Genomic DNA, 26,729 nt, shown 5'->3' with positions numbered 1-26,729 from the left:
TTTTCGCTCTCCTGAAAAGTTGTAGATTTTGAGTTATGGGATGTCGGTATCTATCTATCTATCTATCTAATCAGCCCTAAACATCCATCCTTGGATATAGGCCTCCTCTTCCTTCTTCCATGCCTCTCTATCTTGGGCAATTTGCATCCATTTTGACCCAGTGTGTTTCTTCAGGTCATGTGACCATCGCATCTGTGGCCTTCCCCTTTTTCGTTTGTGGTTCCACGGTCTCCAATGTATAATCATCTTAGTCCATCTTTCATCCTTCTGCCGTAGGGTGTGTCCGGGGAACTTCCATTTAAGCTTTGCTACTTGGGTAGAGACATATTTCACTTTTGTTTTGTTACGGATCCATTCGTTTCTTTTCCTGTCTGATAGTTTAATGTTCAGCATTTGTCTTTCCATGGCTCTTTCTGTCTTTGCTATTTTTTCCATATTCTCTTTTGTAAACGTCCATGTCTGAGAGACATATATTAAAACAGGGAGTATACATTGATTGAAGACTCTTGTTTTTAGGTATTGCGGGTATTTTCTGTTCTTTAGAATATAAGACAGTTTTCCGAATGATGCCCAGGCCAATCTTATTCTTCTCTTTATTTCTTCGGTCTGATTTTCTTTATTTAATCTAGTGATTTGTCTTAGATATATATACTCTTTTACTTGTTCTATTCTTGTTTGTGCCACTGTAATAATTACTAGTTCTTCTTGTTGATTGGTCATGGTTTTTGTTTTACTGTAATTCATCTTCAGTCCTATCTTTGTCGATTCTCTATCTAGTTCTTCCATCATTATTTGTAATTCTTCACTTCTTTCTGCTATTAATACAATATCATCAGCATATCGTAAGTGATTCAGATATTGCCCGTTTATGTTTATACCCAAGCCATCCCAGTGCCGTTGTTTGAACACATCTTCTAGCGCTTGGTTGAATAGCTTGGGTGAGATGGTATCTCCTTGTCTTACTCCTCGGTTTATGTTAATAGGCCCCGTTTGTTTCATTAGCTTAATAGTTGTTGTTGCCTTATTATATATATATATATATACATATATATATATATATATATATATATATATATATATATATATATATATAAATACTTTTTTCTTTTTGGGTGTGGTAGTCAAAATAAAATAGGGCTGTGCTAAGGCGTACTATTTATTCTATTCCAAGCTTTCGGAGGCAATTTCCTCCTTTTTCAAGGTTCTACAAAGAAATTACTTGCTAAGTACTCAAAAAGAAATACAAAGTTTTAACTTACCAAGAATGCTAGATTAAGCAAAAAACCGACATACGTTGAAAACGAACTTATTAAATAAAACATTTAAAGTAGTTAAAAAGTTAAAAAACACTGATTTTATAATTAAAAAATATGAAAACGACATGATGCATGTCGTCTTAAGTCTGGATCAAACCATTTCACGAACAAAAAGAGAGTCAAAAAGCGAGATTTACTGTTTAAATAAGTAGAAGGTTATGAAAAAACTTTTAAAAGTAATATCTATGAAAGGCAGTTGTAACGGATTGCAAATACTACCAACTGTAATACCAACTTAATTTGAGCGGGAAATTTGAAAAAAGTTTTTATTATTCATCAAAAAGAAAACAGTATTTAGCAAATATGTTAAGAAAAAATATACTGAACTAATAATTAACTTGATCAAATAAATAAGAAAATTAAAAGAGATTACTAAGATGCAGAATCAGACTAGTCGAAAGTCAATATATAGTTATAAATTTTACTAAGATTCTGGATCTCAGATCTCTTATTAAGATTGTTGTCATCACTCTTGCTGATATGTACCATCTCCAGGAACGTTCTTTTGAATTTATTACTTTCTCTGGCTAATATTTTGGCATTGTTGAAATCGATCTTATGGTCTAGATTGATTGTATGCTCTGCCAAAGCACACGTAGGTTTATTTAATCTACAGTCGCTTTTATGTGAGATTATTCGACTAGACAAGTTTCTTCCGGTTTCACCTATATATGATGCTGGACATTCAGTACATTCAATGCGGTAAACCACATCTGTGCATTCTAATGTAGTTAAAGGTTGTTTGATTTTACTGTATAACTGACGTATAGTTTTGATGTTTTTGTTAGCTATTTTGATGTTTTTAAATTCCTTGAAAATTTTACTAAGTTCAATAGTTAGTTTCGGAATGTAAGGAAGGGCATAAAAGTACACACTAGTCTGCGCCGAGTTACTCTGAGCTAAAGGCCCTGGTTGTGACATGGTACTAGCAGTGAGAATGTTCCTATTGACAAAGGGAACATTGCAAATCAATTTATTAATCAGTCTTGGAGGATATGAGTTTTCCACAAAAATATTGCGTAGAATGTTTAAATCATGTTGGAGATAGTCAGGATGAGACAACCTTCTGACACGTTCTTTCATTGCTAAGACTAAATTAGTTTTCATCCTAGGAGGATGGTACGAATGGTAGCTTATGAATCTGTTGCTACATATTGGTTTTCTATACCATTGTGTTTTCACCACATTACCTTCACATCTATGCAACCTCATGTCAAGGAAGGGCAAGGATCTCTCCGCCTCTTCCTCGCACGTGAACTGCAAATGCGGGTTCTGTTGGTTGAAAACATTTAACGTAGGTTGTATTAGGTCTGTAGGTAGTGCCAAGATCAAATCTTATTTATTTGATCAAGTTAATTATTAGTTCAGTATATTTTTTCTTAACATATTTGCTAAATACTGTTTTCTTTTTGATGAATAATAAAAACTTTTTTCAAATTTCCCGCTCAAATTAAGTTGGTATTACAGTTGGTAGTATTTGCAATCCGTTACAACTGCCTTTCATAGATATTACTTTTAAAAGTTTTTTCATAACCTTCTACTTATTTAAACAGTAAATCTCGCTTTTTGACTCTCTTTCTGTTCGTGAAATGGTTTGATCCAGACTTAAGACGACATGCATCATGTCGTTTTCATATTTTTTAATTATAAAATCAGTGTTTTTTAACTTTTTAACTACTTTAAATGTTTTATTTAATAAGTTCGTTTTCAACGTATGTCGGTTTTTTGCTTAATCTAGCATTCTTGGTAAGTTAAAACTTTGTATTTCTTTTTGAGTACTTAGCAAGTAATTTCTTTGTAGAACCTTGAAAAAGGAGGAAATTGCCTCCGAAAGCTTGGAATAAAATAAATAGTACGCCTTAGCACAGCCCTATTTTATTTTGACTACCACACCCAAAAAGAAAAAAGTATTTATATATTTTTTCCAAACTAGTCAAAAAACTTGGACTACCTTTTTATATATATATATATATATCTATATATATATATATATATATATATATATATATATATATATATTATATATGTTGATGTGATCTTGATTATTGATATGAGATAATATTCTTATATGTCACTTAATTTAATCAATGTATTAATACTAATCTAATTAATTAACCAGATCACATATCAATATGTTTTCAATCTCAGGGCGAATTATAAATTAATTACTTACTTTCGTGGCTTCAAATATTTCTTAATGGTTCCTAATCGGGATAGAAAAGAAAAGAGTAAAAAAAAATACACATATGGGTTACAATTATAATCAAAATATTTTTTATTTTATTTAAAAGGCAATCAATGCTTAATATTTGCTATTTCTTATTATTCTTAAACATAACATTTACAAATGGGAATCTTATTTCCTTTTGGTTTTCAATTGAAAGTTTTTATTAACATTTAACTATTAGGAGTTATTAGGAACAACTCTATTTAACTTTGATGAAGCTTTTCTGATATTATTGATTATGTTATTCAATTTTTTATGTGGAATTTAATACGAAAAACCCATACATTCATGTCCAAACAAATGAGACTGACCTTTTCCTGGTGAACTGAAAATGTCCTCACACAAGACCCGTTTCCTGCTATCCTTGGCTGCGATCAAACCTCGTCCTGGCTTCCAGTAATGTTCTCCTTTGAAAAACTAGCTCGAATAGCTCTCGTTCCTGCTTTTGTCGTGATGCTGTGTTCTACCTTTTTCGAAACTGCTATCAGCTACCGGGACACTCTTGGCTCAAGGAGGTTCTTTTACTCTCGACCTGGCCTACTTCTCGTTCCACGATAGATACTCCACACTCACGGAACTACCGGCTTTCTCACTCTCCGTACACTACCGTCTACTACTCGACTTCACTTCTCGACAGCTCAAAACATTCTGATCTCACTTTGTCATCCATTCCCCTACTTTCTAAATATCCCTTCCAGATTCACAAATCAATCTTCCACCACCAACTCTCATTCGTAATATTCCTCAAAACCAATTTTTAATCTTTCTAAATATGCTTAATGGATTTCAAAAGAAAATATTTAATTCCCATTCTAAAATACTTTCTAACTATTTACAAATTTTAATGACCTATTCTCTCTTTCAAATGAGTCTTAAAAACGATAATGAACTATCATCTATTTCACTGAGTTTTATTTAGCATAGGCTAATGATCGACCTTCCGAGAAGAACGATAATGGTACGCGTCATTCACTTTGTTTATCTAAGCACATTGTTCCGAGTTTCGTACGCTTATTCTAATCACTTCTTAAAATTAAATATAACAATTTGTTGTATACAGGTTGTTCTAAATTTATATGCCCGTGGTTGAGAAAATTGAAAATATTTTATATTAAATTGAACTCTGTTTATAATTATCAAAATTTAATTTTCATATCAAATAGAAATATAACAAATCCCCGCCTTGTATTCGATAAAATTTATCTGCATTTTTAAATAAATTTTCTCGAGGCAAAACCAACTCCCTGTATATTTCCTTACTTTAATCTACGTCTTATATCCTAACTTACTATCTACTTCATGTAATTCTGTCTTTTATTCGTGATATTTGTATACATCGTGAATATTATAAATTCCTCGGATCTTTTCCGAGTTCCTGTGCCTCAACTCATAACTATTTATCCCATTTTCATTATTCACGATGTACGGGCCTTCGAAAACAGGCATCAACTTTGCGCAAATGCCCCCAGGAAGATTTGATACTCGTAATGCCCTCACGAGTACTTTTTCACCCTTTTGGAAAGTCACTGGTCTTCTTTTTCTATTTTGTTCCTGTCTTTGGATATATTTTTCGTTGCTTCGCCGTAATCTTCTCTGTACGGTTTCAATCACCTGTTGATATTCTTTTGGCTCTTGGTCTTCCCATGGCCTTATCGGCAATACACCCTTCATGATGTATTCTGGGGTCTCTTTTGTTACTGTGCTCGGAATTGTATTTAGATACCTTTCTATTTCCGCCATTTTCCTGTCCCAGTGGCGATGTTGACCATCTGTTGCAATGCGAAGAAATTTCGTCACTTCCTGTATGAATCGTTCCGAAGGATTACTCTGTGGATGCCTGATGCTGACAAAATTTGTCTCTATTCCTCGTTCTCGAAGTTGTCCCTTGAAACGATCATTTCGGAAATACGTTGCATTGCCCAGTAGAATCTTTTTTGGTGTTCCTACTATGGCTATAAAATTGTCGATTTTTCTTAATATCTCCTCCCCCTTTGTGGTGCGGCAACTATATAATTTTACGTATTTTGAAAACACATCCACCATTACCAGAATATGTTTGTTCCTTTTAGTGGTCATAATTAGATCGCTTAACATATCTATTGCTACAATGTCTAGTTTGTTTCGGGCTTCAATATTTTTGGCAACATTTTCGTTTTTGAAATTCCGACTCTTATATTTTTGACATACATCGCACTTCTGGGTAATTTCCTTTGCAATGCGGTAATCCTGTCGGCTGATGTAATTTTCCCTAAAAACGAGCCAAACTTTTCTGCTACCGATATGCCCATTGTCCTCATGTAATTTCTTTATTATCTTTTCGGCCAATGTCTGTGTCACTAAATATAGTTCCTTTCCGTCTATTCTCTTAAAATATATGTCATTTTCTACTTCCGCTCTTCTTTTCTCTCTTTCCTCTAGGTCTTCTTGGTTTGTCCTTATCTCATTTAACGAATATATCCCTTCTTCTTGTATTAATCTATTTAGTCCCACCTGTAGAGTAATTGTTTCCTTTTTTCCCGTGTCCTCATCCCGTGTTAGAGCGTCGGCTATTATGTTGTCTTTTCCTTTTATATATCGGAACTCAAAATCATACTCCTGTAATAATAGAATGCCTCTATGTATTCTATTATTTACTAATCTATTCTTCATGATATGTACTAAAGCTGCATGGTCTGTTTCGATTGTGAATTTTGCTCCCAATAAGTAAAACCTCAATTTGTTTACGCAATATAGTACACTGGCAAACTCCAATTCTGTAACACTATATTTTCTCTCATGTGTTTTAGTCACTCGCGATATAAAACATATCGGCACTTCTTGGTCGTTTTGTATTTGAGACAGAACTCCTGCAAATTTTTGTATGGACGCATCAGTTCGGAGTATAAAAGGTAAATTGTAAATGGGGTGGTATATTTTCGTTCCTTTTGCGAATTCTCGTTTTAATGTTTCGAAAGCTTCCTCCTGTTCTTCTTTCCAATTCCATTTTATTCCTTTTTTAAGCAACTTTATCAGAGGGATTTCCTTTTGGCTCAAATCGGGAATCAGTTTTTTAAAATAATTAATCGTGCCAAGAAAACCTCTCAATGTTTTCAAATTCCTTGGTCTTGGGTATTCATCTATGAGCTTGACTCTGTCTTCGGATAATCTTACTGTTTTGGTGTCCAATTGAAAACCCAAATAAATGACTTCTTTTTGAAAAAATTGACATTTTTCAATGTTTAATTTCAATCCCGCTGTGTCCAATTCTTCCAGAATTATTTCTATGTGTTTCAGATGACTCTGAGTATCTTGTGAAAAAATTAATAAATCATCGATATAATGAACTATGAAATCTTCGTGGCGATTCAAAATGGTATGTAGAGCTCGGACGAGTGCAGCACAAGCACTCTGCAATCCAAACGGCACTACCTTAAACCGGTAGACAATACCATCAATAGAAAAAGCGGTGTAGTTTCTACACTTTTCAGCTAACGGTATCAACCAAAAACTGTGTTTTAAGTCAATTTTCGAAAATATGTGTGACCCGGTGATTCTTCCAAAAATGGCCTCGATGTTTAGAGGTGATTCATATTGTGATACAGTGTGCTGGTTGATATTCCTGGCATCTAAACATAATCTCAATTCTCCACTGCTTTTCTTTACTATCACAATCGGGTTAACATACGGTGAATCACATCTTTCGATGATTTGATCTTCCAACATTTTATTTATTTCTTCTTTCACCTCTTGTCGATACTTGTATGGAATCGGGTAAGTCTTTGATCGAAAATTTCCCAAGTTTTTCACCTCAAATGAATGTTCGTACTTTTTAGCCACTCTGTTTTCCTCATTGATCAAATTTTCGTAGTTTCTTAACATCAACCGCAATTCTTTTTCTTTCCCTTCTCCACATATCAATTTTCTGTCTTTTTTCTCAGATTCTTCACACATGTTTACCGTGCATTCTGCATCCTCGTTTGCATATACCTCCTCTTCAAATACCACTGTTTCAATCATATTCTTTTCACTTTCATTTTTTAGCTTTATTTCTTCTTCTCCTGAGCCCGTCTCTTCTTTTGAGGAATCCCAGGTTTCCTTTGTTTCTGATACTCTCAAATTTTCTTCTTCTGGGCTCAACTCTTCTTTTGAGGAGCCACAGGTTTAATTTTCTTTTATCTTTTTCTGACCTTTTCTCCTTTTTCTTCTTTGTCCTTGTTTCGCTGCCAAATTCATTTCCACTGTTTGTTCTTTACCTGATTCGTCCGTATTTTGTTTCTCATGTTCCTTGTCCTGTTCTTTTTCTTTTTCTTCTGTTAGTTTCATCGTATTATTTTTAAAATCTATCACTACATGTTTTTCTGCCAATTCGTCCACTCCTACTATCATGTCATGTGACATGTTCGGCATTATTACACATTGTAGTGCATACATATTCTTGCCCAGTCGTACCATTACTCGTATGCCTTCATTTATAGTTGCCAATGTCCGTTTGTTTGCGCCCACTAAATTTACCCTAGGTATTTTATAAATTAAATTTGTTAAGTTAACTTCTTCTATTAGTTTTCTGTTGACCAATGTTATTTCAGATCCAGTGTCTATCATAATTTTAATTGGTTTCTCGTTGATAAATCCATCCACAAATTTTAAATTAACTCCATTTTTCTTTTCGTTGTTTCCTGCCAATTTAATAAACTCCTTGGGGTGACAAAAGATTCCTGTTTGATTTTTGGTTTTTAGTGAGCGCCGTCGTGAAAAGACGCCGGTTGCTCATCGTTGTTTATATTTTCGTCATAATGTCTCTCTCCGTCATATTCATCTGTCTGGGTATTATTTACTTCTCTTCTATTTTCTCTTGGTCTGTCGGATCTGTTTCGGTTTTCTCGATATCCCTGTTCATTTTGTCTACCATTATTTCTGTTTTCTTGATTTGAGCGTGTGGTGTTTCTATTCTGGTATTCTCGATTTCTGTCCTCATTCCATTGCCTATTTCTTTGTTCATAATTTCCTCTTCCGTTGTCTCTATTTTCGTTTTCCCTTCTGGGATTAAAATCTCGTCTTGTATAGTCCCTCCTATTTTGATTTCTATCTCGGTAATCTTGTGTTTCTCGGGGCCTGTAATCTTCTCGCGACCTTCTTGATTTTCTTTCTCTTAGACGTGATTCTCTTATTTGTAGGAATTGGCATAAACTATCTATGTCTTTGTAATTTTGCAATGTGATATGGTCTTCCAGCGTTTCTTCGAAATGTCTTGCAATCAGTTCGACTAATTGTTCCGATGAGTAATTATATTGTAAATGTTTTGCGTTATAGTAAATTTGTAATGCATATGTCCTTTCTGATATACCCATCCTATCATTGTATTTCCCATTTTGCAATTCCTTGTTAATTTCCAATTGTTGGACTTTTCCCCAGAAATAATTCAAAAATTTTTGTTCAAATTGTTGCCAACTGTCAAATTCTTCTTCTTTGCAATCGAACCATAGGCTTGCTTCATTTTTGAGATGGTTTCTGATAGTTTCTTTTGCTGTTTCGAAATTTCCGATGTGCTGTATTTTCTTTTTCAGGCTATTTATGAACGGCACTGGGTGTAATCTTCTTACATCCCCGCCAAACCTTATCTTCACGTCATCTGTGCTATGTATGACCATTTCTCTTCTTTCTCCGACATTCTGTTGCGTCCTGTTTTCGGTGACTTGTTTTTCTATTTCTGTGATTCTTTTTTCCACTTCTTCTCTGTCTACTTGAATAGCATTTTCCAACTTGTTTTCCAAACTTTCCATTTCTTTTTTCTGGCAATTCGTTAACTCCTTCATTTTATTTTGAATTTTCATTTCTTGTTCTTTCATGTGGTCCTTCATTCTCATTTCTTGTTCTTGCATGTGATCTTTAATTTTCACTTCATACTTTTCTATGCGTTCCTCCATTTTCTTGTTGTTCTCTTCTATTGCTTGTTTCATTTTTTGTTGTGTTTCATCCATTTTTTGATCCAATTTTTGTTGTGTTTCATCCATTTTTTGTTGTGTTTCATCCATTTTTTGTTGTGTTTCATCCATTTTTTGATCCACTTTATCCATTTTCTTTGATGTTTCTTCCATGGCTTGTCTCGTTTCATGTTGATTTTCATCCATTTTCCTTTTTGCTTCATCCATTTTTTGTGACTGGAGTTGCATCAGTTGTAATAGTTTATCTATTCCTGATAATTCTTGCTGTTCTGATGCCATGATTGTCGTGGCTAAAATATCTTCTTGGTCTGAATGTTCTTTTTGTTTTTTGTTGTCTTTGCTTTGGCTTCTTGTCACAGACATTTGTTTTCAAGAAGTATTATCCCCGCCAAATATGAAATTTTACTAGTATGTTACCAATACGACTTTTTTTTTTACCCAAATATTATAAATTGTCAATAAATATATCAAATGTAAATATCGTAAAAATAAAATATTAAATCAGTTATGTAAAATTTGTACCTAAAGAGATCTAAAATTTTATGTTATCAAATGTAAGTATCTCACTTTTTACCACAGGCATATAAATTTTCAAATACCGGCTTTACTCTTTCTATCCTTCAAATTTGCCACTAGAAATACTTTACAATGCTTTCCACGTTGGACGACAGTTGATGTGATCTTGATTATTGATATGAGATAATATTCTTATATGTCACTTAATTTAATCAATGTATTAATACTAATCTAATTAATTAACCAGATCACATATCAATATGTTTTCAATCTCAGGGCGAATTATAAATTAATTACTTACTTTCGTGGCTTCAAATATTTCTTAATGGTTCCTAATCGGGATAGAAAAGAAAAGAGTAAAAAAAAAATACACATATGGGTTACAATTATAATCAAAATATTTTTTATTTTATTTAAAAGGCAATCAATGCTTAATATTTGCTATTTCTTATTATTCTTAAACATAACATTTACAAATGGGAATCTTATTTCCTTTTGGTTTTCAATTGAAAGTTTTTATTAACATTTAACTATTAGGAGTTATTAGGAACAACTCTATTTAACTTTGATGAAGCTTTTCTGATATTATTGATTATGTTATTCAATTTTTTATGTGGAATTTAATACGAAAAACCCATACATTCATGTCCAAACAAATGAGACTGACCTTTTCCTGGTGAACTGAAAATGTCCTCACACAAGACCCGTTTCCTGCTATCCTTGGCTGCGATCAAACCTCGTCCTGGCTTCCAGTAATGTTCTCCTTTGAAAAACTAGCTCGAATAGCTCTCGTTCCTGCTTTTGTCGTGATGCTGTGTTCTACCTTTTTCGAAACTGCTATCAGCTACCGGGACACTCTTGGCTCAAGGAGGTTCTTTTACTCTCGACCTGGCCTACTTCTCGTTCCACGATAGATACTCCACACTCACGGAACTACCGGCTTTCTCACTCTCCGTACACTACCGTCTACTACTCGACTTCACTTCTCGACAGCTCAAAACATTCTGATCTCACTTTGTCATCCATTCCCCTACTTTCTAAATATCCCTTCCAGATTCACAAATCAATCTTCCACCACCAACTCTCATTCGTAATATTCCTCAAAACCAATTTTTAATCTTTCTAAATATGCTTAATGGATTTCAAAAGAAAATATTTAATTCCCATTCTAAAATACTTTCTAACTATTTACAAATTTTAATGACCTATTCTCTCTTTCAAATGAGTCTTAAAAACGATAATGAACTATCATCTATTTCACTGAGTTTTATTTAGCATAGGCTAATGATCGACCTTCCGAGAAGAACGATAATGGTACGCGTCATTCACTTTGTTTATCTAAGCACATTGTTCCGAGTTTCGTACGCTTATTCTAATCACTTCTTAAAATTAAATATAACAATTTGTTGTATACAGGTTGTTCTAAATTTATATGCCCGTGGTTGAGAAAATTGAAAATATTTTATATTAAATTGAACTCTGTTTATAATTATCAAAATTTAATTTTCATATCAAATAGAAATATAACAATATATATATATATATATATATATATATATATATATATATATATATATATATATATATATATATATATATATTTACTCCCAGCGTATGAAGTGAGCCACATATCAAAAGAAACTGCGGTTGAAGTGAGGTCCTGTACAAAGTGAGGTCCAGTATACGGACCTCACTTAGTCAATCAATGTAAGACTTTTTCGTAGACATGTACTGATAGCAAACACTGTTTTTTTACAAAAAAAAGTGGGACCTCACTTTGTATGGTCCACATCAATTTTTAGTTCAGAGATTTTCCGCATAGAGGCGCTGACTTTGGCGTATATTTTCTAACCATGTATATTCTATGCCCTGTTGAATAACTTACGATACACATAGTGAGGACCATACAACTGGCAACATCTGTTCAACCAATCTTTAAAACAGTGGATCGTCAATCGTCGCATAAATTCAAACAGTACAAAAATGTTTAATACTTTAATCCTTTTTGAGAGCCTAGGCGCAAAATTTCGGTCGAGTTCTTTTTAAACGCATTTATTTTTTTCGAATCCTGAGATAACTAATAGGTATTTTAAAAAAATTTAAACGCAAAATAGAAAACTACATTATTCCCGAGGGCAGAAAGTCCCTTATAATGAACAAAAAGTTTCTTTTGAATGATATATTTAAAATTAAAAATCAGACTATTTTTTTTCACCCCTGTGACTTATTAAAATAAATATTTATAGAAGTTCTCAAGGACTTTCGACCATGGATAATACAGTAATATTTCTTTCTGCGTTTAAATTTTTTAAAAATACTTAAGGTTTTCTCAGTATTCGAAAAAAATGAAAAAAAAATATCATTTAAAAATAATTCGAGCGAAATTTTTGCGCATATGCTCTCAGAAAGGCTTAAAATACTATAAATTTTTGTAATCAGTATTTCAATAGTTATTTATGATATAAGTGTTAAAAGTACACGTTTAAGGCACGCATGTGAAAGTTTGCAGAATGAGCGACAGCGAGTTCTGCAATTCACATGAGTGCCTTAAAAATGCACTTTTTAACAGACCTATCATGCAAATTTTTTCTACAAACGTAATTACAGGACAATATCTACAAAAACTTTTACTTGAACTTGACTGACATTCCATTTTTATATTTTTTTGACATTACATCAAAATTGCCTATACGATCAATACGAATTGCAGTGCCATAAAAATTTTAAAGCACTAGTGCCTTAAAGCAGCGCCGGATAAAGGGCGGGCGAGCCGGGCGACCGCCCGGGGCGCCAGAATTTGGGGGCGCCAAATTTTGAGAGACGCTGATATATAAATATAATATTTACCCCCCTCCGTGGCTCAGGGGTAAGAGCGCCTGCCTGTGGATCTAAAAAATCCGAAAGGTGGTGGGCTCGAATCTCACCAGGGTCGGAAATTTTTCATTTATTATAAATTAATAAATGAATATAGTTTCTGTCCTCGTGGGATCGGTTCTCACCGGAGGGACCGCAGACGTTCGGATACAATTAGCGTCTCTTTGCAAAGACAATGACGTCGACATTGCAAAGTAACAAGGCGCTTACTCAACACACACTACTTACACATGACACTAGGTACCCAACTGTTCAAAATTACCGTACCTACCATGCCAATGGCCATTAGTTGTCGAGGCATTAGCTAAACAAAAAAAAATATAATATTTTTTACATTCATTATTTTTTTGGACTTTATAGATTATCTTTGGGCTAAGATTACTCCTAAGACAATTAATATTAAATAATTGTAACAATAAGAAAACTATTTCTAGCTCACAAAAATTCTCTAATAAAAATAATGCAACCTAAAAATTGTTATGGCTTTTAAAGGTCATTTGTCAGGTAATACCTATCACTTTTATGGTATTACAATGTTATACATACATACTTAAAATACACGAAGATCAGATTTACGAAGTATCAACAAATTTATGAATAGTCAGTGATATTATTATACTGCTGCTTGTCATTATAGCCTCAATGGTTAAATAGTTTTGTCTTCCTGTTCTGTAAACTTTGCTTTATCAACATTGTCGTGTGTCCGTGGGTGTGTAATTTGAAATAAAAAAAAACAAACCAGGTATATCTATATGAATTAGAATTGACAAGTTCTTTTTCATAATATGAATATATAGAAATTTATTTCGAATACTTTGTACGCGTTAAGATGTTTCACTTTTTGCATAAAAACGGCAGGAACGACGTATGAAAAAAAGGAATAATAGATTTTTGTATATATCATAAATTGAACGAGTAATTCCAAAATGATTTGTTATTTGAAATATCTCAGTGGCGTACTATGTTTTTCTTTAAAAAAATTCACACCATTTCAACAGTAGATATAAAATTATTAATTTTATGTCAAAAAATGCGCAATAATTACCTCTTAAAACACATCCAATTTCATTTGCATATCTGAACCGGTTTTAGAACAATAAAGAAATCGTCAGTTTGTAAGAAAAATGTCAACACCCCATATCTCGGAAACGAAGTATTTGCTGACATATGCTTATAGAGCAAACTGTCATTATTTTTTCATATAGAATTACCCTTTAAAGTTTGTCGCATTTATTTAGAAACATCCTGTTTTTTCTTGACCACCCTGGATTTCCATAGTTTTCCCTGTATTATTTCACTTGACCGTTATTTTCAGTTCTTTCTCTTTTTCCAGTCCTGCAGGTTTCTTTTCTAATATTGCTTCGTCCATTTTATCTCTAAAAGATTTTCGGGGTCTGTCTCTCTTCCTTCTTATATACTCGATAGGTTATAATGTTAATATAATGTTATATGTTACATACATTTATATTGCAATTCAGTTTGCTCAATTTTCCTCCCGAAAAATTCCCCAACCAATTCAACCTATAAAAATTTTCCCATGTGCTTTCAAATTACCCTAAAAATGGGCGAAAGTACCCCAATCTGGCATCTCTGATTCGTCGCTCGTTGTAGACGGCGTCGGTGTATATTGCGTTGTCAATTGGGATATTCCCAAAACTCCCAAAAGTGATGATCCTACCGATCTACCGACATGTCCCTAGGATCTATCGAGTTTAAAAAAATATCCAAATGACATATTTTACTTAAGAGGAAACAGTAGCGATCAACAGGTAGCGAAAACGCGTTCCAAGATTGCGGCTGTAATTTTGAATATTTTTTCGAGATATGTGGCACACGTATTCGTAATATAATAAAGAATGGCGGTACAGAGCCCAATTTAAAAAATATATTAATATGTGGAAATTACTCTGCAATTAAATACAATAGATATTAAAAAAACGAGCCTGTACCGCCACTAAGAAGAACAAAAAAAATACATTTTCTTCAAATAAACTTTTTTATCCGATGCCTAGATTTTGTGTCATTTTGGAACTACTAAAATTTTTTATTTCATTAGTAGTTCCAAAATGACACAAAATCTAGGCATCTGATAAAAAAGTTTATTTGAAGAAAGTGTATTTTTTTGTTCTTCTTAATGGCGGTACAGACTCGTTTTTTTAATATTGTATTTATTTACAGAGTAATTTCCACATATTAATATATTTTTCAAATTGGGCTCTGTACCGCCATTCTTTATTATATTATAAATACGTGTGCCAAATATCTCGAAAAAATATTCAAAATTACAGCCTCAATCTTGGAACGCGTTTTGGCTACCTGTTGATCGCTACTGTATCACCTTAAAAATAAATTCGATAAACCAATTCATCATTTATTGCCATCAAAAAATTTCAGTAGGTAGTATTTTTTAACACGTTTGTATAATACCTTTCATTTCCTAAGAATTATGTATTATTTAAAAATTACATAATGGAGATTCCTAATCGTATTTCGGTATTCACATTTCATACAAGAGTCTCAAAGTACTCATGTATAAACAATTTTTAGATGATTTTGGGAATATCGATTTCAAGCAGATCACATACCTTTTTATGTACACTTTTTATGTACTAGTGACACTTTCGTCCAGTTCTTTATTAGTAAATAAAAGTTGAATTATGGTTGTTTGGGTTAATAATTACTTCGCATATTATTTATAATACATATAGTAGGGGAGCAAAGTATGCTAAATGTGCAGTCACTCGAGCGCTTCGGGGACCTATTGGGTTGTGATTATTAGGTTCTAAAACCAAAAAAGTTAAGTAAAATTTTCCATTTTAGTGGGGACTTTCCATATTTTAATTTAATTTTCCATTTCCAACACCCGTTTTCTCCGATTATAGCGCCACCTATCCGTAATTAGAAAAAACGTTTCGAATAAAAGTTGCTTATTTTTACGCAAAGAATCCAAATCTGAAATAAAAAAAGGAGTTCCTATTTAAGATTTTAAAGTAACCCCCCCCCCCACCTCCGTGGGGGTCGTGTTTGGTACCATTCGATAGATTTCAGAAAAAATATTCAGAAATTGTAGTGTATTACCTATAAGCAGTTACCGTTAAGCCGGGTCCAGACTATGTAACAAAACATGTTAAATAACAAAGTTTTGTAACTTGTTACAAAATTTTAAAAAAACAAGTTTTAAAACACAGTGTTGTATAACATTTTTCTGGTTATATAGCATGTTTTATGTTATCCAACAGATGTCGGTAAACATCAAAGAAAGTTATAAAACCGCACCGCGACTGATCTACACCTAAAAACATGTTATTGAAATATTCTCTGGCATAGTACCTACGCGAGCAGCAACCGTTGGAGTCATATCGCCTTGTTCATTCTGGAGTGATTGTGCTAGATTTTTCTTTGCTCTGTTCACGTACGCGATGAAATTGTCGAAAGAACTGACTACTCATTTAATTGAGCTATTTCGTAAGTAACGAGTATTATGGGATTGCTATGGGATGAGCTACATTTATTGATTTAAAAAACAAATAAAAAACACGATGAATAGACTGAAATAGAAGTGAAAATAGATACAGAAACTGTAGTTAAAACTAATGCACGTACGCCTATAACTCAAGCCAACAAAAGAAAAGCAGTACGCGGAACCTTAACAGCAAATCGGTGCAAATCAACTCTAAATTTGACATAAATACTATTCTCTACAGAGCAGAGTGTTCAGACATAAAACCTGTAACACTCACTTCATTCGCTACACAGATGCAGACTGCTTCGTCAGCTACTCAAACAGGCACTCAATCATACAATATATCTGAGCCTTTCTATTCCGTCCACTACACCTACATCCGCTACTTCTCCAGCTACACCAATTCAAACAGACAGTGACACTCAATCATGAACAGGTGAAGACGATAATACTGAGGAATTAAATTTTACACAAATGTTATACTTCCTCTCTGAAACAATGAGTAAAAAGTTTAAAAAATATACTTTGCTAATAATATAACTGTTAATCTTTCTCTTATTGGAATTGCATCTCGAAATGTCTTTCCTGCCTATTTTATGGCCGATGTCATTTATAAGAAATTCAAAATCAGAACTTTCTATTCTTAAGAAGTTTTTAAAACTGCCATCACATTTAATGTCTCCTGTCGATGGGTCTATGTTATCTCTTTCCAGATCAGCTAAAAGAGCTGTACCACTACCTATATTTTGCTAGAGCTGCTAATGAAGGACACATCCAAAATATTAATTTAACACGCCGGTGTCGCCTCCACAATATTACACAAGCTGCTGTTGCTATGAAGAGATCCTCCATACTTATATGACGCAATTCTATATACTACCTAACCTACCAGCTATCCATCTAAAATGCTGCAAAATTTATGCGCATGTTGTTGTTTTGTTTTTTGTTATATAGTCTGGATACTCATGCTATATTATACCAAGTTACATAACAAAGTTGTACAACAAATTTGTTGTACAACTTTGTTATCAGCATGTTTTGTTACATAGTCTAGACCCGGCTTTAGAAGTTCCCCGTTTCAGGAAAAAATATTGTCTTAAGAGCGATAGCCTAGTGACCTAGTGGGTAGACCTCGGATCTCGGATTCGTAAAGCAGAGGTTTCGATTTCAAATCCGGGGTGTGGATCTCCGATTTTTTTATTTATTGTTACTGCATTCATGTCTGTAGACAATGTTGCAATCTATTATGAGCACAATAAAAAAATATAGTAATAAAATAATAAATAAATATTTCAAAAGAAAACAAGAAAAAAAATACAATCACTGGAAGCGAAACTAAACGATACGGAAGAAATATAACCACTGGATTCGGAACTGGATATGGAACTGGATAATATTAGAAAACTGATATTATAATATGTAAGCAGTACGAGCCTAGTAGGCCCATGGCTTGATGTACTATTCTTTTCCACTCCCTTTTGTCAGTCGCTTTTGTTTCCCAGTTCCTTAAGTTAATTCTTCTCATATCTTCTCTAACTCCATTACTCCATCGTGACCTCGGTCTTCCTCTTCGTCTTTTCCCTGCCAATGCACTAGATAGTACCATTCTGGGAATTCTAGATGGAATCATCCTCTGCACATGGTCCAACCATCTAAGTCTTTGCGCCTTAATTACTGCTAGTATGTTAGGATCTTGATAGAGCTTAGTTTCCCACCGGGTGGAACAACAACTCTTGATGTTTTTTTGTTGTGACCCATGTTTCAGAAGCATACGTTACTGTCGGCCTTATTACGGTCTTGTAAGTTCTTAGTTTTGCTCTTCGTGATATATGTTTACTTCTTAACAACCCATTAAAAGCAAATATAGCGCGGTTGCCCGACATAATTCTCTTTTGTATTTCTTCTTCACAGTTAGGATCTCTTGTGAAGACAGTTCCTAAGTACTCAAATCTCTAAACTTCTTCGAATTTATACTGTGTTCCCTTCGCTGTTGTCATTGTTATGTATTGCCCCCGAACGAATTGCTTATTTGTTCATTCCATATACTTTGTTTTTGCTTCATTTATATACAATCCTTTGGTTGCTGCCCTCTCCTCGAGTTTCATGACTGTTTCTATAAGTTCTATTTTGCTCCTAGCCAAGATTACCAAATCGTCTGCGAATGCCAAGCACTGATGTTTTTTGTGGTAGATCAGACCTGTTCCATTAATGTTTGCTTCTTGTATAACCTTTTCTAGTAATATGCTAAACATTATAGACGATAATGGATCACCCTGCCGCAGTCATTGTTTGACCTCAAAGCTTTCTATTATAGTATTGTTTATCTTGACTTTATCATACTGATATATCATACTGATATTGTTTAAAAACACTAATAATATTGATATAAAATGTTAATCAATTTTATTTATTGTTATAAGAATCAAAGGTAAATATGATTAGGCGAATGAAGCCTTAGGTTTCGCAGTCAATATCCCAACCACACCCACATGTTGCAATCTATTTCAATACGGTTTATAGTACAAACTATACACTTAGTATTAAAATAGTCTGATATATTTTTTTAGTTGAGGACACTTGTTCACATTGCATTGTTTCAGGATAAGGTGAAATATCTTCAATAAATGGAAAAAAGCATGTATGTCATATATTATAATACTTTCTATACTCTTAATATGTAGTCTCGTATAAATTTGTAGTGACATGATTTTAAGTATAAGAACAAGAAGCTTGCAACAATTTTCAGAGAAAATAGAAAACTAAAACTATTTTAAAATGATTATTCGAAATAAAACATATGATCATATTCACTGTATTTGCCATCTAGTGGAATAACTGTAAAATTAAGTCAGTAAAAAAGGTACATTAAGTTTAATTAAATTAAGTAAATCATCTTGTATACTAAAATTAAGGTTGGAAAATTGTCGTTTCAAAATGAAAATCGACAGGGGCAACAGTACCTATACTAAAATACACTCTGTATAGATAATTATGTCAATGTTAATAATACTGGATAGAGAATTGAATATCCTTTCAAATGAGCTAGCACACGCCCCTATTCCCTATTTAAAAATAAGGGGTGGGGGAAATGGAAGGGAGGGGGTTGACAAATGACAGATATGTATGTACCGTAAAAACTGTGTTCCCCTTAGATCAAAAGTCGGGCTTTTATATTTATATGTTAAGTTCAATATAAATTTCACATAACTGAACTATCACTGTATCCTCCATTTTGATTATTATTGTTCTCAACTAACGCTATTTTCAAAATTCTTGCTTTCCTATCCATCTTTAACGTAAATTATTAAAAAATATAAAACTATTTCTTTATTAACGCTAGTCTCCGATAAGGCTACCGTGATTTAATGCTGAGGTACTAAAATGTTATAAAATTAACAAACAGTACGAGCAAGAACAAAGAGTCCACATCCTTCTTATAACTTCAAGTGACTGAAACAACGAAACAATAATAATTCTTACTGTGTTATACAGAAAAAGGCAGTAGAAACGATTAATCTCATATTTATCGACAACACTGTATGGTCCTCACTTGATGAGCTGTAAGGAAATATACACGTAAAGTTGTCCTCACTTTGTGCGCATAACGAAAAAGTATATACAGTCTCACTTTAATAGCTGCGTGTAATGGCCTCACTTGGGTGGCAATATACTTGAACAATACGGGGCACATATACGTAATATTTTTTGTGTATACTCGTCATTTTTTAATTGCTATTTACTTGTCAAGGTCACTATGAAGAGTTGAAACGATTATGTCTACGTTTTCTACCGGTCCTCACTAAGTGCGCGTAATGTCAGGACCTCACTTTGATATCTGTGCATAAATATATATATATATATATATATATATATATATATATATATATATATATATATATATATATATATATATATATATATATATATATATTTGTAATTAAGTCGGTATATCTGTAGTCTATTCTGCTGTTTTGTAGGGAATTCTTTACTGCCCAGTGTTCCACACTATCAAATGCTTTTTCGAAGTCAATAAATGCCATGTATAGCGGGATATGATATTCGTTAGCTTTTTCGATTAATATCTTCATCGTTAAAAGGTGGTCACTTGTACTGAAACTCTTTCTAAATCCGGCTTGTTCTCTTGCCTGGTATCCATCTAATTTAGTTGTTAATCTGTTTGTTAATATCTTGGTTAATAGTTTGTACATCACATTTAGTAAAGTTATGGGTCTGTAATTCTTTAGATCCTTTTTATCTCCTTTCTTAAATAGTAACAATGTTACTGCTTCGTTCCAAGTGTTGGGTATTTGTTTTGTCATTAATATTTTATTCATAAGTGTGTACAAAACTTCTCTAGTTGTTTTCCCACCATTTTTTAGCATTTCTACAGTTATCCCGTCTTTTCCAGGCGATTTATCATTCTTCATCTCCTTGAGTGCTCTTTTTATCTCATTCTTACTGATTTCTGGTTGTAAGTCGGAATTGACATTTTTTATTTTTATTTGTAGTTGCTTAAGGATTTCTTGTGTTGGTTTCTGTTTTGTATTGTAGAGGTTTTTATAATATTCTTGTGTTATTTGTATAATTTCTTCTATATTATTGGTCTCTATGCCTTCTTTGTTCGTTATACTATTAATCTGTATGCTTCCAAGCTGTGGTTTTAAGCACTTCATATTTTTATTTTGTTCAATGGTTTTTTCTATTTTTTCTTCCTGTACTCTCCTTTGACTTTCCTTGATGTTCCTTCTGATAGCGTTGTTTACCTCTTTGTAAACTACTGTGTTTCTCTTATCTTGTTCTATTAATGTTTTTCTTTTGCTCATGAGGTTTTTTGTTTCCTGGGATATATAGTTTTCCTTTTCTATTCTTGTTTGTGCTACCTCTTTTCCCGCCTTTGCTAATGTATCGGTTAATAGCTGATTTATTTCATCGATATTTTTGTTTTTCAAATCTCTAGTGACCGGTATACTTTCCCTTCTTTTTTGTTTATATTCCTCTTTTGCTTTCTTAAGTTTTCCCATATCTAGTTTCGATCTATTTTCCATTTTCTTTTTTTGTTTCGAATTGGCTATTAATGCTGAGTTTGGCTCTGACAAGTCTATGGTCACTACCGGTTGAGAAACGATTCAGTACTCTAACATCTTTGATGATGGCTTTTTGTGTTGTAAGGGTGTAATCTATTTCGTTTTTAGTATTGCCGTTGGGACTTATCCATGTCCACTTTCTTTGCGGTTTTTTGTTCAAAAACGAGTTCATAGCAAAAAGTTGTCTCTCCTCCAAGTAGTTCATTAATGTATGTCCTCTATTATTTCTTTCGCCGTATCCATATTGTCCTATTCTGTGTTCGTCTTCGTCTATTCTTCCCCCTAATTTGGCATTGAAGTCTCCAATTATTAGCGTCAATTTAGTTTTCTTTTCTTCCACAGCGAGTGTTATTTCTTCATAGAAGTTTTCAATATCTTCATCTTTATATGTGCTTGTTGGTGCGTATACCTGTATAATTTTCAACGACGTTCTTTTTAATTTAAGCATAATGTAGGCTACGATATATTGTTCCTTTTCTTCTAATACCAATTGCTGCTGTCCCGATCGAATCCAGTCCCGGCCAGAATATCTTGACATTTTTAAATGGGCCCTAGGCCCCAGGTCGACTGAGCCTGAATAAAATGAGTACCTTGGGTGAAACCAGGAGTAATAATAGACGGTTTAAGCGTAGCACTGGCCCTGTTAATATCCTTGTATACCGTAGACTCAAGAGATAGCAGCCTACCCTGCTATTATAATCCGAAAGCTGCACTAGCGGTAAAAAGGACTATTACTAGATATTATTAAAGGAGACTATTATCATTACTTCTAAACTTCGTTTGTTGCATTTCTTTCCATTTCCTTGTGTTGACATATAATCTAGGTCATGATAATTTTGGGTGAACACAACACGGTCGCCTGCAAAATATAAGGAATTATAGAGTCCTATCATTTAGTAGTTTTTCTAGAAGATGGATTTTAATTTACGAATGCTCGTTTGAAAGATATTTAAAACCCTTTCATTTGGCGGTTTCTACATTTTTCCCCCGTGTAGTTAAATTTTGACTGAAATTACAGTGGAACCTTTATAACTCGGATTAATCGGGACCGCGGCCGATCCGGGTTATTGAAAATCCGGGTTAGCCGGAGAATATGGTAAAAATTAATAAAATACGGTATACTTACAGATAAACTCCGTTAGAATTGAAATAACATGATGAAATATATAGAGTGTCCCAAAAGTAGTGGAACGGTCGAATATTTCGCGAACTAAACATCGGATCGAAAAACTGAAAAATACGTGTTCAATCATTTTCAAAAATCTATCCAATGACATCAATCACCAACCCCCACTACACCCCCTGGAGGTGGGGTGGGGGGTAACTTTAAAATCTCAAATGGAAACCACTAGTTTTTCTTGCAGATTTGGTTTCGTTGCGTAAAAGTAAGCAACTTTTATTCAAGACATTTTTTCGAACTGTGGATAGATGGCGCTATAATTGGGAAAAACGATTTATCCTGATACCATAGGTAAATTATAGAAACGGTCTAATATATCGAGAAGTACACTTCCAAATGAGCAACCAAAAAACAGGTTTTTAATATTTTTCGAAAACCTATCGATAAACACCAAAAATGACCCTCCAACCCACCCCCTGGGACCGGGTGAGGGGTAAATTTAAAATCTTAAATAGCAACCCCACGTTTTATTGCAGATTCGAATTCGTCATGAAAAATTAAGCAACATTTATTCGAAACATTTTTTAAAAGTGCTGATAGATGGCGCTAATAAATCGTATTTTTCCAATTAAAGCGCCATCTATCAACAATTCTAAAAAATGTTTCGAATAAATGTTGCTTAATTTTTCATGACGAATCCGAAGCTTTAATAAAAAGTGGGGGTAATCTATTTAAGATTTTAAAGTTACCCCCCACCCCACCTCCAGGGGGTGGGTTGGAGGGTCATGTTTAGTGTTATTCGATAGGTTTTCGAAAAGTATTAAAAATCTATTTTTTTGTTTCTCATTTGGAAGTGTATTTCTCGAGATATTAGACCGTTTCTATAATTTACCTATGGTATCAGGATAAATCGTTTTTCTCAATTATAGCGTCATCTATCCACAGTTCGAAAAAATGTCTTGAATAAAAGTTGCTTACTTTTACGTAACAAATCCAAATCTGCAAGAAAAACTAGGGGTTTCCATTTGAGATTTTAAAGTTACCCTCCACCCCACCTCCAGGGGGTGTAGTGGGGGTTGGTGTTTGGTGTCATTTGATAGAATTTTGAAAATGATTGAATACGTATTTTTCAGTTTTTCGATCCGATGTTTAGTTCGCGAAATATTAGACCGTTCCACTACTTTTGGGACACCCTGTATATAAATATGCACAGTACCTACACATCTAAATTACTAAAAACACGCAAACACAAACCTAAGCAAACGGAAGCGAACAATACAATACGTTGTTTTGTTATTATGTATTAAGAACAGTGAAAACTACGACCATTGATTAAAAAATAATTTTTTAAATAGTCTTTCTTAAACAATGCTAACACAGTTTGAAATAAAAAATAAAGGAATACTACAGACAGGTGCCTGTTGTTTCTGCCGGCTTGTGCCATGAGTCATTTTTACTATCGTATAGTTCAAATTACACAAATATACATTATCTCTCAAATATTATATTACATACATACATTGTTATTGTTGAAATGTTTATCTGATAATTAACTATTTTGATGGGAAATAAGCCACAATTAAATTGAAAAAATAATTTTATTAACATTTCGACGCCCAGACGGTTGTCATTGTCAAAATACAAAATATGTACTGAAAATCAAAATGTTTATCTGATGAAAATCGGTCCGGATTAGCCGGACTTCCGGGTTATCGGGGGCCGACTTATCGGGGTTCCACTGTACTTGAAAATCATAAAATTTTGTAAGTTTTCTTTTCGTTCTTCTTAACCTATAAAATAAAATATACCTTTGCTGTTTTGAAAATTATTTCCTCAAAAAGTTGACATTATAACAAGAATAATGAGACCTTGTACGATAAAGTTCACTAGGCTCAGAGATATAGCTCTTCACATATAGCGTAAAAAGGGCTATTATATAACCCTTTCGAGGGACATATCTCAGGCACAAGGTCACCTAGGGGGTAAAAAAATAGCTATATGCTGATTTTTTAAGGTACAATAATATTACTAAAATTTGGTAAAAATCCGCGGACATCCCCCTCCCCCACAAAAGTGGTCCAAAAGTAAAAATATTGCTCATATACAGGGTGTTTCATTACACTCTGTATATACAGATGCGGAAAAATGTTATGATGGGTATTACAAAATTAGCGAGACGTACAGTCCTTTTCATGATCATTTTTCAGTGCGTAACAAATGATAGGAAAAAGGGTAATAAGGATAAAAAAGGTCCGTGATAATACACATTTATGACATTTATTCTAACATGACATTTTAGTTAAATCTGACAGTTGTCACAATTTATTTTCAATTTGGAATAAAAACAAATCAAATGTGTTTCTTGCATTTATAAAATGGTATTTTCTTTGATTTGTATAGTCTTATAAATTATACAGATTATATTTGTAATATTATTGTCTAATTAAAAAAAAATATTTTTTTATTATGGCGCCATCTATCGACAACTAGAATAACTAGAATAAATGTTATAAAAATGTCACCGACAAAATGTAATCACCGACGTGCCTTTTTTTCTGTCACATAAATTTAATGCGTTAGAAAGAAATCGAAAAACTGTGACGCACTGAAAGATGATCATGAGAAATACTGTACTAACAGAGACATACTAACTATTAGTATTATATTTACACTTATTAGAAAGAGATCAAAATCATTATATCCTCCTACCTCCCGATGGAAACCCGTATATTTCCGATCGAATTTGCCACTGTTTCAAATAACATCATGCGTTGCCAGTTGTATGATAATGAAAGTAACATAAAATTAAAATTAGTGGATAAATAGGGAGCTTGCACATTTTTTATTACATACTAATGTTCAGCTTTGTTTAAAAATAAGATTACCAAAATTTCACGCCTCAAAAACTCATAATAACTTAGAAGTACAAATTTAAAATCTTCTGTGTATTTAAACCATTTCAAACGACCCAAGAAGCACGCGAACGCTTGTGACGTCACATCATTATATTTTATAATGGCATTTATCGTATGTCATTGTAATAATATATACATACCAGTTTGTTGAGATTGGAGTTTGATACAGTTTTTGAAGGAAAGGAAAGAACTATCAAAATATTTATAAAACTGAGTGTTAGAACGAATGCCAAACCTAATGAATTAATGGCGAAGACTTCAAATACTATAATGATATGTCGTCACGACCAATGAGGGCGCGTTTTGAGCTGCCTGGTATAAGTTGAATTTTCTCTCGATTTTAATCGTCTTTAGTGCCAAACGAAATAAAAAAACTTTTTTTCTTTGATATGATATGTTTTAAATTATGTTCTGTTGTGATTTACAGCATTTTTTTTCGAATTTAAAATTTTATGCAAGTTCCCTATTGAAACGGGAACTTTTTTACCTATTTTTGGAATGGGTTTTACCAAAATTTGAATTAAATTTTTTACAAAGCCATATATTGTTGTTTGTATGGGTTTTAATGACTGCGGACACTAAATCCATTAGCAAATTTTACAATTTTTTACTTATATTAGTCATTTTTCGTATCTTATCCTAAAACTAATACTAATATCATTCTAATATTATTACTAATAAACAATTCTACCAATAAATAATTATTTTTTTATGTTTTTAAATAATTTGTTTATAACCTTATTTTCTTTGTATTTTTTTAATGAGGTTCCCAGAGTTCCATGAAGTGAGCAAAAACAACCAAATTCTTCTTTTTTTTTTAAATATTGTTTTTTTCATAGCAATATAGTAGTAATATAATGTATCTAGGAATAGGGAACTTGCATAAAATTTTAAATTCGAAAAAAATGCTATAAATCACAACAGAACATAATTTAAAACATATATTAAAGAAAAAAAGTCTTTTTGTCTTTCGTTTGGCCCCTAAAGACGATTAAAATCGCGAGAAAATTCAAATGATAGCAGGCAGCCCAAAACGCGCCATCATTGGTCGTGACGATATATCATTATCGTATTTGAAGTGCTCGCCATTAATTCATTAGGTTTGGCATTAATTTGACACTCAGTTTTATAAATATTTTGATAGTTGCTATTTCTGACTAATATATTTAAGTGTTTTATATAAACTGGTATATATTATTACAATGACATACGATAAATATCATTATAAAATATAATGATGTGACATCACAAGTGTTCGCTCGCTTTTTGGGTCGTTTGAAACGATTTAAATAC

The 26,729-nt window shown here is 33.0% G+C and overlaps 2 protein-coding genes across 2 annotated transcripts in view; one reads left to right on the top strand and one right to left on the bottom strand.

Annotated features, from left to right (window-relative positions):
* LOC126889827 (uncharacterized) overlaps window positions 1-26,729 on the top strand; it is a 787,508-nt gene that overhangs the window by 229,770 nt on the left and 531,009 nt on the right. The window lies entirely within an intron of this gene.
* Window positions 1,707-2,399, bottom strand: LOC126890255 (uncharacterized). The gene has a single exon (XM_050659112.1). It carries the CDS (start codon window positions 2,397-2,399, stop codon window positions 1,707-1,709), a length of 693 nt encoding a protein of 230 aa, XP_050515069.1.

This window comes from Diabrotica virgifera, chromosome 8, assembly GCF_917563875.1.
Source record: "Diabrotica virgifera virgifera chromosome 8, PGI_DIABVI_V3a".
NCBI classification, from domain to species: domain Eukaryota; kingdom Metazoa; phylum Arthropoda; class Insecta; order Coleoptera; family Chrysomelidae; genus Diabrotica; species Diabrotica virgifera.
This window is presented reverse-complemented; position numbering and strand designations above follow the sequence as displayed.

Bases quoted from the DNA above. Each gene is read 5' to 3' on its own strand.
- LOC126890255 (XM_050659112.1), bottom strand. From the start codon at position 2,399: ATGAAAGAACGTGTCAGAAGGTTGTCTCATCCTGACTATCTCCAACAT.